The sequence below is a fragment of the Phaethon aethereus genome, assembly GCF_964289735.1.
Source record: "Phaethon aethereus genome assembly, chromosome: 21".
NCBI lineage: Eukaryota > Metazoa > Chordata > Aves > Phaethontiformes > Phaethontidae > Phaethon > Phaethon aethereus.
In genome coordinates this window covers 5581263-5596386 of record NC_138597.1, presented here as the reverse complement: position 1 = coordinate 5596386, position 15124 = coordinate 5581263, and the positions used below count along the sequence as shown (strand labels likewise).

At 46.4% G+C, this 15124-nt stretch overlaps 1 protein-coding gene across 1 annotated transcript in view; it reads right to left on the bottom strand.

Moving 5' to 3' along the window:
* Nucleotides 1-15124, bottom strand: part of SAMD11 (sterile alpha motif domain containing 11) — a gene marked incomplete at its 3' end in the record, with an annotated part of 125080 nt that overhangs the window by 75623 nt on the left and 34333 nt on the right. The window contains exons 3-4 of the mRNA XM_082009342.1: nucleotides 10839-11017; nucleotides 230-280 (exon numbers count right to left, since the gene is read on the bottom strand). Of these exons, the coding sequence (XP_081865468.1) occupies nucleotides 230-280; nucleotides 10839-11017 (230 nt within the window). The remainder of the gene's footprint in view (nucleotides 1-229; nucleotides 281-10838; nucleotides 11018-15124) is intronic.

Below are 15124 nucleotides of genomic sequence, written 5' to 3'. Positions count from 1 at the left end.
CTGTTTCCCCCCACAGACAACTTTCCCCAAAATAAAAACAAAAGAAAGGATATGTGGTAAAGGGAGAAAGAAAAAAAACAAAAGAAAGGATATGTGGTAAAGGGAGAAAGAAAAAAAAACACAGCACTGACAGTTAGAAATGTTCATTTACATCTAACAGCATCCATATGCCAGTAACATATCATAAACTCTTAGCCTACCATACAAAGAGGGTGCCCCAAAATGGTACCTGCAAGAGGTCTCTCGGAAGGAGATGTTTAAATCCCAGTGGGTGTGTATCCTGTTAACAAACAAACAGAGAGGTCAATGGCACATGCTGAACACTGCATCTCTTGCCACTTAAAAGATCTGCTCCACCACGACAGCCCACCCATGGTCCTCTCAAACTCCCTCTCCTTAGCTCTCAACCACAACTACTGCCTTCTTCTGAGCTGTGGGGAGCTGTGACGAGCCACACTGCACACACATGGCAGTCCTGAGTGTCCACAGCAAGACTCACAGTGCTGTACACGAGAGACCTGCAGGTGAGCTGTACAGCGGCGAGAGAACTTCTCTTTGCTGCATGCAGTCTCCCTAATAGGTGTAGGGACTTCAGGATGTTGTCTCTATTAATAGGACATGTTCAGAGGAAGCGGAATGAACTAAGCATTGACATTTTATGAAGAAAATCCAAATACGTCTGCCCTGTATTCCCTCCTCCACACCTGCCCCAGCTGTAAATAAATTATTAGCAATGTTCCACCTCGGAAATTCATTTCACATATTCTGTCACTCTGCCTGCTGACAAGCAGGAACAGCAGATTCTAGAAGAACATTAAGACAGAGCAGCCAAGGGGGTTGGGGGTTTTTTCCCCCCTTGCTACTAGACAGCATCTACACCAACCCAGAGGGCTCAGGCAGATGCCTGACCTTCTGTGGTCTCACGTCTCCACTCGATATCAGGGAGCACCGATCTCCCCTGCCACCCAGAGGAGTTCTGTGACCACCACTGTTTCTCCATGTCATCGTGATTGATGAGAACCCCAGCCATTTGAGACCAAACTGGCAAGCAAGCCCATATCCTTGCACAAACCCACTCCCACATCTCTCAGCATCTGCCAGTGAACATGCTGGTTTCTAGCTGTGCATATAAATCAGCTCCTGCAGATGTAGGTTCCCAAAGCATTAAACAGAACTGGCTGCAAATATCACAAGTAGCAGAGGCCAAATCCACTTTTGCGTATTTTGTGTATCCCTATAGCACTCCTGCCTCTGTCCTCAACTAGAAAAAGCAACGATGTGTAGCTGAAGACCATGTGACTACAGATAAAGCCTAATCTAAAACCTGCAGAAGTAAACGAGAGTCTGTCTTCCGATTTGAAGCTTTGAATTGGGCCAGAAAACACTTAAGCATGACCAGTGAAGTCAATGGGACTTAACTCAGGTTTGAGTGTCTGTTTAAGTGCTTCCCAGGATGGGTGCCCCTGCTTCAGCCTAGTTCAGAAATCAACTGAAAACAACTCTTAGCACGGAAATAATTTCACATCCAAGACATGATGCTGCTGCAAGTTTTACTAATGTGATAGCCTACCTTTCGTGCTCTTCCTGCAAGACTGGCTCAGAAAGGGAGTCTAGTTCCTCTCTAAGTCGTTCTTTCAGGGGCAAGTAGTTCTTCTAGGGGATTTTCAGATTTTAGTAGATATTAACTTCCACCAATTAAGCTGTGCTCAGAACTGTACTTAGTAGTTCCATGTGTACCTAGTTTTTCCTATTCTTCTTCCTCTTCCTATGTAACAGTTCAGAAAACCTATCCCAGCTTTCCATCTTCCCAACATTTGATTTGCAAATAGAAATGGAATAGGTACTTCCCAGCTACTGAACTTACAGCAATAACAGTTGTTCTTCAAAGTTAAAATTCAGACAACGTTTGAAAACTTTCTGGAAAGGACAGGCCAAACTGGGGCACTGAGTAAAATTTCCAGGAACTGAAGCTTGGTCAAACTCTGGGACACATTTGGACTTTCCAGGTAAGCTGATCTGAACCCAAAGTTCAAAGCAAATTCAAGCCAGCCAAAGCCCTTACGGCCCTAACGGGCCTGGAAGGGTCTGGCCTGCTCACAAGGGAGTGGAATTGGTGGAGGGTGGTAAGCCTGATTTCGCAGCGCTCCGTAGAATACAAGTTTTCCTACACACACAAAACCTTCATAAACCCCCTTTAATTCCAGCTCAGCACCTTGCACTGTGCAAATCAAATCCTGGCAGCTGCACAGTGGAAGTGGGGAGGGCGCCGAATACTGCACAGCAATGAACTCTGTGGGACCAGCTGGAAATCGAACTGCAAGTCTGAAAAGGAACCTTGTGCTTCTGTTTCTCTGTCCATGAAACATTCTTCAGTGCCCTCAAAAAAACTGAAGGGCCCTAAGCTATATGTAGATTAAACGCCATGTTTGTCTGATTAAAACTTCACGGTCCCTTTCCTGATGAAAAAATTACAATTCAGAAAACCTGTGGTTAAGGTAACCTGCCCCATGGGCCTCCCTCCGAAGGCAACATGCACTGCCCCCAAGCAGTGTTCAGAGCCTAAGAGTGGGCCACAGCCCACCGTGGACCACACCGGAGCTCCCATTACAGCCCTGCGTGTGCTCCACAGGTCCTCACAGAGCTCGTGTAGCTGGCACACAAAGATGCACAGCAACAGAGCACCCTGTTCTGCTGCACCACTAACCACTCTGTCTCACCCTAAAACTCAGCTAACCACGTGCCTCTCCTTTCCACAGGCGCCCAGCTCTGGGCCTCACAATGTGTAGGAGACATCCATCTATTAGAACACGACCTGGCAGGTGGAAAGTGTTCTCATACTGGACTCTCAAAGCAGGGATGCAACGTTCCTTTTATCCGTGCAGCTAATACACCTCCTTCAAAAGCGCCCATCCACACTGGGAACTGTCATCACTTCCAGCTCTCTGACTCAGATCCTGGGATTGCACAGCCTGTGCCTTTATGGGAGGGTCCACATCCCACCCAAATGCCAGGGATGCAGGTCGGCAGGTACCTCCCAGCCATCGCACTGCCGAAGGGGGCACAAGGAGGGAGAAATGATCTGCTCAGGCAGCAAAGGCAACAGACATCACAGCCGGAGCGTGCCTGGGCTCCTGGCTCTCCACTTGGGGTTCAGTCTCTAAGTTAAATTCTCCAGCCTTCCATAAAATGTAACTTCTCATGGTCTGTTGTAGCTACTGACACGGGTAGACTGCAGATAGCGATCCTCAGTGCCGAAGGATGCGCGAAGGCATGGCTCATGATGAGACTTAGGACAGCTAAACTTCAAAGTGAAGAACACTGCATCAGAGAGTTATAAGCAGGGGGGAGGGAAAACCTCATACCAAAGGAATAGCTCAGATCCACATAGAGGCAGAAACATCTATCTGCTGAGATGGATAATTAAACACCCATATTTAGACAAATGAATAGGTGAGAATGAAATTAAATCCTAATTATCTTTGGGGGAGGGGAGAGGGATAGGGAGCAGAACCAAGTACTCATTCCACACCTCTATGCCGTTATCACCAATTAGATTTCTGAGGCTAATGTACATCTTGCTTTAACAGGTTATTCATCCAATTGAAATCAAATTACTAATAATTTGCAAACTATCAGCTACATAAGCCCGTCCTTGGGTTGTATAAAGAGTGGCGAGCAGCAGCTAGTCCCTTACAAATTAATAACAGAAAAGGAAGGGGAAAAAAGAAAAACCACAGCCAGGCAAGCAAAGGTGCTACAAGGTGCTACTGTCTCTCCCACCCCCTCATCCCCCCAAGGTCTCAGACACAGTGTGATCAGTTAGAAAGCGTTCAATAAAAATGACCAGATGGACCCCACAGCAACAGGAAGAGACAGGTTCCCTGCGCAGCTTTGTAAGCAGGGAGAGCGGTCTGAGGGGTACACAAGCCTGGGGAATGAACTAACTGCTGCATCAGGCACCTCAGCGAGGAGGGACTAGAACGTCAGGGTTTGGTTTGCAAAGAATGAAACTGCTTATATATGTATGCAGACAAAAAAAAATTAACAGGAAGGGCTGAGGCTACTCAAGTCATCCCTGGAGCCTGTACTGGAATGAGAATCCAGCCCAGAAAAGAAAGCGACAGAGCTGGCAAAATATTGGAGAGCAGCTGGAATAGTTTTTAATTTTAAAGGTTTTTTTTCCCCTTCCCTGTCATTTCTTTTTTACCCTAGCGGTCCCTGCAAGCTTTCAACACCAGAGTGGCAACCGTGGAAGAGGCCAACAGAGTGAGTCAGGCATCCGCCCACGCCTTGCCACTCCAGGGGCAGTAACATCCTCACTCTGCAGCTGAGCTGCTGCAGTGTGGCCAGCTTGCTTTCTGCTGCTCCCTTTGGCTCGCTCCACAGTCCCAGGTGCATGCTGCAGTAACCAGTGCCATCTAAGTGTGGGGAATACTGGGCAGCATCCAGCTACAGGAACGGGTCCTTGCTGCCAGAAGGAGAACCCATCACAGCCCCATCTCCTACCCACTTTCTACTGCCATTTAATTACAAGACCAACACTTCCTTTGGATGGAGTTTGTCCGTACCTTTCAATTCTCTAGCACAAGCAAGGCCGCAGAGAAGAGAAAATACTGGCAAGGTTTCCCCACATCCTCTGGTTTAGAAGACTGCACTGAAGGGACAGTCTTGACAAAACGGTGAGTTAAGGACTTCTGTTCAACTGGCCCAGCCCAACACCATCACGGTCACTGGGAATTCAATGTGCCCTGGGTCAGGCCCCATGTACCACCATCTTGCATGGAAACACAGAGCACTTCAGCACACAGAGAGGCCCGTGCAACGCAAATCACAACGCTGCAGGTAAGCAGTTTGGGAACATGTATTTGCAGTGCCATTATGGAGGCTGCTTGGTTGGACGGCCCGAGCTAGCTCCTCTCTCCTCCCTGCTCTTCGCATGTATCACCGTCTCAGCTTCCACAGGCTCCCTCTGCCACGCTATATTCAGGCAGGCAACATTAAGAAGCTTGTGCGGGCAATGAACAGGGGTAGGCTCTTCCAGGAAACCTCATACCTGGTGGCTGGAAGAACGGCCTAAAGATTACAGCAAGACTGAGACTTGGATTTGGGGCATCTGGGTTATCCTCCACCACGGAATTGATGTTGCAAGGGTCAGATACAAGGAGCTACAGAAAGTGGCCAAGACCACTTGCGGGTCAAGATTTCATTTGCTTTTATTCTCACACTTCACCTTTCTTTCCGGTCTCACATCTCCCTCCCGGGCAAGAAGGGATTTCTTGCTGTTTATTGTATTTCATCCTGCAGCATCCCTGAGAAGTAAGTAGCCATTTTCTCTCTCTTCCCCCCCCCCCCCCCCTCCCCCCCCCCAAATATATGTCCTCATTAGGTCAATGACATGCTTCCTGGCACTCTGGACCAAGTCCAGCCTTTGCTTCCCAGAGGGATCTTTAATATATTTATTGAATATGGTGACTGTTATTAAGTGGTGCATGGTTCAGAGAAAAAGGGGGAAGGAGGGACAAAAGAGAAAGGAGAAAATAATGGGTTGCAGAGGAAGGAAGAAGGGTCTGACAGAAAATAACCAGTGGAAGCTGTGAAAGAAATGTGTCATAAAGCAGCAAAATATGTCTCCAGTGACAGGAGGGGCCCTGCCTCCCTCCTTCCCTTGAGTCACGGCAATTAGAAGGGCTATCGAATCTAATCTAAGAGCCTGATTCACAGCTGGAGCACAGAGCCCTGCTCTGCCATGTGTCTAGTCGTCTGCTGCCCGGAATAGCCTTGTCCGCTTCGCCCAGACCCCAGACATGCTCTGGCTTTGGCAGCAGGTAAAGAGCAGTGTTGTGTGGCATACCCCGCCATGCAACTCAGCTCCACCAGGAGGGGGAACGTCACACAGCTCTCATCCCAGGGCAGCACCAGGGTGGACTGCTTGGGAGCACTGCAGGAAGGCGGCAAGCAAAAGGAGGAAGGCGAAGGCAGCGTTGCGTACCTCGCACACCAGCTGAGAAGGCACTGGGACCTCATGGCTCTGAATTACAAGCAGGTGCATGTGACAAATATAATGGGGGTGCTTGGGTTTGATCTTCAATCAATTAGGGAGTCAAAGAGCAGCAGTCTTATGGGATATAAGAAATAGCTTTCCACTTAGAAAGGCAGGCAGTGGAAAGGCTGACAGCCGCCAGCCATTAAGGCATAGTGGAGGTCAGTAATTTTGCTATTAGAAAATGGACGCTGAGTGAGGACAATGCTGTAAAGCTGGTCTGCGAGGTGAGGGATGCTGGGGGACAGGGGAGAGCAACTTGCCCCTGTCTGGACTCTATCCATGTTCATGTGTGAAGAGGGGCAAGGAGACAGTGTTCCACCATCCCTGGAGTAAGCACCTTCATTTCAAATGCCTTCTCTGGTTTGAAATAACACTAATCCCATGCCAGGTGCTAGACAGAGGGGTCATACTGCTGACACAGCCAGAGAAGATCTGGGGGTGTGGGGGAGTGACATACAAAAAGTAGGAAGGGCGTAAGGGCAGTATGAAGTTCTCCAGAAATCTGCTGCTCAGTGCACACACATGCTGGTACAGGACAACTTTTGTTCTTTCTCCTCAAAATGGCTTTTATTTCAGAGCAATATTTGGCAAGGAACCCAGCCCACTGTGTGCTCTCATTGTACAGTCTGCTCCTACTTTTGCTCCCAGTCCTCTTTTTTTAATAGAAGAATTTCTAAGGCATTTTCATCACACGTCCATTTGCACCTATCGTGCCCATTACTCCGTCCAGTGTACATGTTTACTGCTAAGCCACAAGGGTTCCTCCAGAGACAGGTCAGGACAAAATCTTTTGCCATTTTAAACAGGTGCTTAAGTATTACTGCCTCTTATAATCAGCCACACCGTCACGTTTTCTGGGGACTTAGACGAAGCTCTGCGTGAGCAGTTCCTATACTACCCGGTTAAATCTCAGATGCTATCATTACATTTCTCTTCTTCTCTTTCCCTCCTCTCCCATGCTAATGAAGAAGGCCAGTCTTTAAAATAGGAATTAAATTCATGCACCCACATGACAATGCTAGGCTTGTGGCAAGCCAACAGCATGTGAGGATCTAACTGTTAAAGCCAGACCTTACTCTCTGGCTACACTGGCCTTCCACTGTTTGGAGATTCTTGGGATAACATAATGGAGATCCTTAAAGGCAGCTTGAACCTCAGTGTGAAAAAGCTCACAGGCTGTTCCTGAGGTAATGCATTTATCAATGTCGGCTGGAATCTCCCAATGAGTGTAAGGAAGTTAACGCTCCCCAAACTATTGCAGAGCAATGGGATTTGTAGTCTCAAACTTCCTCTGCACTGCTTATTTTGTGTCTAGGATAAACCAGAGAGCGGTAACAAAAAAGCAGAGTGGCATAACTTTCAGTTTAACTTGCTGAGGAGAGACAGCTTAGTTAGTAGTCTGCAAGAAAGGTGAAAGGCTTCATGAAGCCAAAGTTTCTAACTGAAGTCTGCTTTACGTAGTTCTTGTACCAGTTCAGCTATGCCAGTATTATTATGACTATAATAACTGGTGACATAGGTGCATTGGTATAGAAATGCTCTATACTGATATCATTCTTCTCCCCAAATAGGAAAACTATTTTCATAGCCAGACAAACTTTCTCACCAGGAGTCAATACAACTTAACCAAACCACAGTAATTAAGGCAATGCAACTGTTGCATGTAGGCAATGTTGTAGAAGAGCGGGATTTTCAGGAACCCGAAATCTGATCAAAAGAAAAAGGATTTTCCTCTGCAACACTGTCCCAATAATCTTCAGAACTGAGTGCTTACAGTCTGGGTATCAAGCTCCGGTATCAAGCTCAGCAGATGCTTCTGGTTATATGAGACACGATTTTAAGCCCTCTGTCTTCCAGACAGGAGGCGTAACACAAAGGCTACTTAGCACACCCTAAAGCAGGCTAAAGAGGGCTCAAGGGGTCTCACTACAAGATGAAAACATTCACCTTTAAGCTTGGGTCACCTGGATTTCAAAGCAGATGAGCCAAGCTCACTTCACTGTAAGGCTTGGTTTCCTTAATTACCTATGCGCAAGACAGCAAAGTGACACAGTTTCCAAGGACTTGGTTGTGAAATAAGTTGGCACGCGCTGAAATGCACTAACTTCAGCGATAGTTACAGGTCTCTGCTCCTTTCTAGGACTGCAAGAACATCATGAGATAGGTTTCCTCTGCCTCAGACCCCCTCTGAAGGACATCACCATGGGCAATTGCCTAAGATCACAGAGGAAATCACTGTCAAAGCCTAGTGTGAGGGACTAGCCAGGAAACTAAGCTTCCTTCTCCTATCCTAATCCCTAGTCTTTTCTTCACCGATGTCCAGACCTCAAAGTAGAGTAAGCATTCCCTTGTGCCAACAATGGAAGGAAACAGTCAATATAAAGGAAACTGGGAATAGGAAAAAAAATAAAAGGCAACAATGTTCAAAGCAATAATGCAAGTCTTTACAATGTAAGTGCATGCAGGTGTGCACGAGGGCCATCCAGGGGTACAAGAGGAAAACACAGGTTTGCTCAGGCCCTGACCTTGTTTTCCTACTACCGCAGTTTAACCTATTTCTTCCTCTCGGTGGGAGACAATAAAACCTCAGCCCAATCCATCACCAATCGGGGAGGATACAACAGGTGAATTAAAACCAGAAAGCAGATGGGGCACTGGCTCTGCCGGGCCCCAGCTGTCATGTCTGCGAGCTGTCTAGCCTTTATGATGCTGCTGCTGTCTCTGGAGCCAGCCCCATCACACCTTCCACCCCGGGCCCTGGGCTGCTAATGACACTGGGAACAGAGCCCGAGCCCGCTCCCGCCAGCAAGGCCGTGCAAGAGTGGGGTCAGGTCGCTTTCCGTTCATTGCTCTTGAGCAGGTGGCCATGGCCAGTCCTCCCCCTTTTTGGGACAGGAGGGCTGGGGGACCCATTTGCAAGGGACAAAATGCTTGGAAATGCTGAGGGATTTGAGCAGTAGATGCTCCCTGCCTGGGCACCAAGCACTGAATTACGTGCTCTTTTTTCCTGCTATTATTGCACTCATCAGAGTGCTGCCTGGCCCCTGTTTGCCCTGGCTATTCTAGCTTTTCCCACACACCCTGTATCAGAGCTACCAGGAAAATGAAAAGGAGAACAACAGTAGAAAAGCGATGAAAGTTTAACCTACCTGGTAAGAATCATACACTCCTCTAAGAAATCAAGACAAAGCTTAAACAAGAGACCTTCAGACAAACTGATTGAAAAGTACTGAAGAGCACAGAAATTGTAAGCTGGCGGACCACTGGCTAATAACTATTGAAGTATTTTTTTCTTCATACCCTAATAAACAAGGCAAAGCAATTATGGTAATTAAAGATTTAAGATAAGAGCACTTTATATTTGGGGGGCCCAGCATATCAATTATATAGTTATCATGTTGCTTTCCCTCCTAATGAGACAATCTAGCACTGTAATTTTGCAGAATTAAAAGCATAATTAAAGGGGACAGGAGAAGAAGGGCAGTTTACCAAAACTGATTAGGAAGGTTCCCTCTCCTCTGTGGCTCCCGTGCGCATGCACGGTGCAGACGCATTCCCCAAACACCTTTTCATTTCCAAGCGATAACCCTTGGACAGCTGCAATGATAAACCCAGACTTTAATTACAGGCGGGTTTTATGAGGAGAGCTGGTTACAGTTTTGTCTCCCTACTTTCAAGCTCTCAGTTGCTGAATGTACCAGCATCTGCTGGAAGGCAAGGCGGGAAATAGCGTATCTACTCAGGAGCAAGAAACACATAAAACATAACAAAAGCAATTACATGCCTTCGGTTTCCACCCCTCTGTTTTTATAGGGCTTGTCTTAGAAACGGAGTGATTTTATGCATCAGAGGAAAACGACAATCAAGATGAGTTGCAATGATATGCATGGGAGGCTGAGACACAATGCCTTTAGGTATTTATTTTCCTGTAGTTACAGGTCTTCTAAACATCACATTTTTTCAGACGGATGAGAGAACCCAAAATTTTGCAGCTGACTTATTATGGGCGCTGAGACCTTACATGAGAGCTCAAGTGACAGTAACCAGAATGTAACTCAAGACAATCCCTTCTCCCCTTCCTTAAGCCCTGCATGACTCCAGGATGAATGTGTACAGTACTGAAAAAGACACAATCAAAATATATAAATATTGAGATAAGCCCCAGTATCTGAGTGACTCTTTGCCTACTGCAACTCCATTACTTCTACTTTTAGACTACAGAGGCACTTGGGATCAGTGAGATACAGCTATGCTTTTTGACACTTGTAATCAAGAACATATAACAACCGTTGCTGCTACCTCCTTCCCAAACTTTGTTCCCCGACTTTAAATTATCCCATTTATATTACATCAGAATTTGGGGACAATTGAAAGCAACAGGCAGGACTTGGGACCCATACACCTCTGTGTGTTTTCAGACAGCTATGTAAAAGGCCCACAGATGACTTCTTCGTCATGCAATTCGTTGTCCTCACCAGGCACAAAGATACAGAATGCTGGACAGAGGGTGAAACACAATTTACAGTCTGCAAATACAGACCCCTTTAGTGCAAACACAAGGCCCTTGGTGCGAGACCCCACAGAGCCCTACTCTCCCCACACAGCAGCGAGGAAGTAGAAAAGAGGACCCAATGACTCTTTCTGAGCTATAATGTGACACTTGCACTTTAATTTCAGGCCCTGGAGGTGACTCCACTGGGCAGCCTGGGCAGTACTGGCCCAAAGGCTGGTCACCCGCTGTCCAGTTTTCTCTGTCTTTGCTCTTGCAATGCAGCACCCCTCGTCAGGAAAGTACCTTCTTTTCATGATACTGATATGGAGATCCTCCTCCTGTTTCACTTCAGGGTGTTGACCATTGCTCTTATCACTCTCTTCACTGTCGTCACTATGCGAGAAAATTGAGGTCAGCTCTTTCTTCGGGATCCTGGTTGGAGGTAAGGGGATCGTCCTCTTCTCTGCCAGGCGACCCCGGTTCTGGCACAGGATGGAATTAGTTGGAATGGGAAAGGGCAGGAGGGAAAGAGAAGAAAACAAGAATTTGGTTAGGCAACCCAGAACCAAGCAGCCCCTCTCAAATGGCTGCCCTGTGAAGGCAATGCTGCTAGTCACTGCAGGTTTCAGACTGGTATGTCGGGTGCACAAAGGCTATGCTCGCTTTGCAAAAGACTTCTGAGCAGAGGCATATCTATATCTAGTTCTTCCAGCTCTAATATTCAAGTCATGCACTTCCAGCCTTCCCCCATCTCTTCATTCCTAGCTCGTGTCTCATCCACGCCAACAGAAAAGGAAGATGGCAGCAGAATTAGGCACCAATCTCTCTCCAGAATATGCCCTACCAAATGTTGCACGTTAACATAGCAGAATAGGTGAAATTAAACTCTGCCAGTAGCCCAGGGAAGACATGATCCAGATAATCCAGAACACTTTTGACTGCAAAGGGAAAACTGCCTATGCCAGCCAGCAGCAGGATTGCCTCTCACACCAGCAAACAGTCCACATCAACCTCAACTTGAATTACTGAGGCTACTTTTCACTGTTCATTTGCATGTTCAGATGAATCCAGCAGGTCTTGCCTTGTGCAGACTTTTCCTAGGTGGTCCTGGCAGTGTAGTTCCCTCAACAATTCACTTCTGACAAGACACAAATAAACAGGAGGAAAATTCCCAGGAGGCAAAAGCTGCTTTTTCACTGCATGTGTATCTGTGTACAGAACCTAGCACAACATGACCCTGGTCCCAACCTCCTATCTTCTGCAAGTAGTGAGAATGTATTACAGATTACTCTGTCCCTGCACCCTTTGTGCCTGATCCACAAGAAGATACGAGCCTAGTGCAGCCTAAGCTAGAGTGTGTTGAGGTTTTAGCTCTCACTGGGATAGAACATATTTCCAGCACTTGGGGTGTTTGGCTCAATCTGTGATGGACCAAGAGCCGTAATACGAGCACTTATAGTGGAAGATGTACACTGGAAACCCAGGGATACCGTAACGTCATTGCCCCACAGAATTTAAAATTCTGGCAAAATCATGAAACTCAGAAGAGAACCACAGCGAGGGGAAGCGAAGCAGAGTTTCGTGCACATTCTTTGTCCAGGTATGTAGGCATACTTCCTTCAACAGGACAAGTCATAGAAAAGAACCATGTTTTTAGCAAGGACTGGAACAAAAGGAAGAAAGGTGTGTGAAACAGGTCGAATAAGTGCAGGGTAACATTTAACTAATAACAGTTTCTCTGAAACATCGACTCCAGCTTTCCAAATAAACCTGGCAAAATGAAAACGTCCTGGGAAAGCCAGCCAGTCAGGCTCTCTGCAGGGGAGAACAGAGCAAGACTAAGTGATAGAAGAGCCCATGTTTTTTTCATTAAACAAATTAAGAACTTTCCACAAATACAAAACAAAAACTTCTTGTTTACCTCTTTCAATAAATTCCAGTTGTGGTCATTATGGGGAGCCCTAATCGTTGTGATAATTAGCTAAATCCATCTGGAAGGCATCACCCCAAGGAGGCACATTAGCTTTCCCATTCCGAAGAGCTTCCAAGCCAAGAACACAGCTGTCTCTGAACAGCAGACACCCAAGGGAGAGGAGAGAAGTGGGCCAAACTGGCTTAAAAATGGGCAAACGCGTGTATACAAGGAAAAAGACACACACTTCTTGAGAGAGACGTGAAGAAGAAAAATGCACCCTTGGACAGCAACGAGGTGAATGCTCCCGCATCTCTGAGTATCCCAAGCTGCACAGGCTTTGTAGTGAGTCCAAATGCCCAGACTCAGAAACAGGAGAATATCCTTACTGTGAATATTGCTGGGGGCTCTCAGAGACCCACCTGCACAAGGTGAATTGCTATGGTGCGAGGGGCCAACCGCATCTATGCAACAAACAGCAAATGCCTTCCCTCGCCCCCGAGGGGTCCCCTGCTGCGCAGTAGTAGAGATCCACTCACACGGCCCTTTGCAAAGAGGTTTCTCACTGCCTGTTCCCTGGAGGAACACGCGATATAAAATGACCGACTTCTACCCTTAAATACTTCTCGCAGATTAGGTGCATTTACACCCCTGCTCCCTTTCCTGCCCCAGTGCATACAGAGGATGTGCGCAGCGCTTACCCTCTGTCTGATGCCATCTCGGTAACTCTAGCTTGCACAGTGTCAAAAGGACAGTAGAGAAAAGAAGAGGGGAGAAAGGGAAAAGTGAGAGGAAGGAAAGGAATAGGAAGGAGGGCAGTATTTGCACCAGATTTCTGTCATGCTGAAAAGCTAGGACTTGATACCAGCATAAGCTTTATCATGCCAAAGCCTTGTATATTTTTTCTGAAGTCGCAATTTATCATAACAATTAAAGGGGGAGGGGAGGGAGGGTGTATAAATTTCCGCTTCAAAATAATTGCAATTCACCCTCTGCTGTGACTTCACAGGCTAAAGAGAACAGCACTGATCAGATACTAAAAATCATTTTATGGCCATTATGGTACCTTCGAGCAGTTACCAGGTCTCAGTGACTGCCCAGGGACCCATCAGCCCTAACAAGAGTGAGAGTGCAGCAAAAAGGGAGGCACTAAACCTAGAGAAACAGCCCACCAGACCAGGCACACAGGTTCCCCCTTTCCCCTGCTCCTCAGAATGCTTATTCTTTGCCTTTCTGTAAATTGCATCCTTACACCTAAAGCTGCTGCATATATATACACCTCTCAGTACACACATACATATGCCTAAACATATAAATACATATATATAAAAAATACATACATATATATGCCTAAATATGTAACATACAAATACGTATACGTGTAGCTATATAGGTATCACCCAACACACAGAGAGCTTCTTCCCTTAAAAGGCAAACGAACCAACACGAATGGAAAAGAGAATCTGCATCTGCAGCAAGCTCTGGTCACAGACGACCTGCACTACATTTTTTTCTGACCAGGGGCCAGACATGGACAACATCAAAAGCAAGGCCACGGCGGTTCCAGTGCCCTTGTAAACACCTGCATTCCAGCACTAGCAATGCACTTTTTAAAGTTGTGCTTACTTTGTACTTTGTATTTTTGCCATTAGATTTGGGGCTATTTATTTATTTATTTATTACATTTCTCCATTCCCAGAAAATTAAAATAGACTGAGCCAATCAATTTTGCCTTTTATGTTCATCTATAGTCGGTTTTGAATCAATTGCACTTTCCTAATCTGTTTAGAGGCATTCACCAGTAGATACACATTACTTTTAAATTAAGCACAAAGGTAGCCAGAAGCCCGGTCCAGAACCTGCTACGATCAATTGTCTTTCCATCGACTTGAAAGGGCCCTGGTCCAAGCTGCAGATAAAACCCATTCATTTTTGAGAAGCATTCCAACCAAGGAATCGTGGCTTTTGCTAAGGTCCTTTGCCAGTTGTACAGACAGCTTACAGAACAGGAATGCACCTCCAGAGCTGAGCAGTACATTGAGATACCTGCAGTTACTCAGATTCACGGTTATCATCACTTGGCACACAGTGGCAGGCAGTAAAGTATGCACTTTATAAGAGTGGTGTTATGTGCAAGAATACACCCAGAGACTGCAGTGGCACCACTATATATGGGGACATACATTAGGATATATAGATAATTTGATGCAAGCCTCATTATCTCACATTTTAAAAGCTTGTGTTTGTGTGACGGCATCAATACAGAGGGATCTCATACATTAACGGGATGCTGATGTTGAACCATGAACCCTAGAAGAAGGTTTGAATATTTTAAAAAGAAAACTGCCTCCCAATTCGTTGATATTCATTGGGATGTCTGATGCTTGGGAAAACAACCCCATCGATGGTCACCTATTGCCGGAGCACCGGGCTTCTTGGGACTCTAAGTCCCCCCTGTTAAATAACTCCATTTTCACACACAGAAAGGAAAGGGGGAAGGTGTGCTTTGCCAGCTGGCTGGCTTAAACTGGTAGGACTGTTTTGGCCAGTGGGTCAGAAGGAGCATTTTCTATAGCTGCAGAGCCAACAGCTGCTAGCACAGGTGTGGTACCCCCAGCAAAAGGATGAAGTATACGTAACGGTAAATATGTCTTATAGTTCAGTCCAGCAAAGCCAG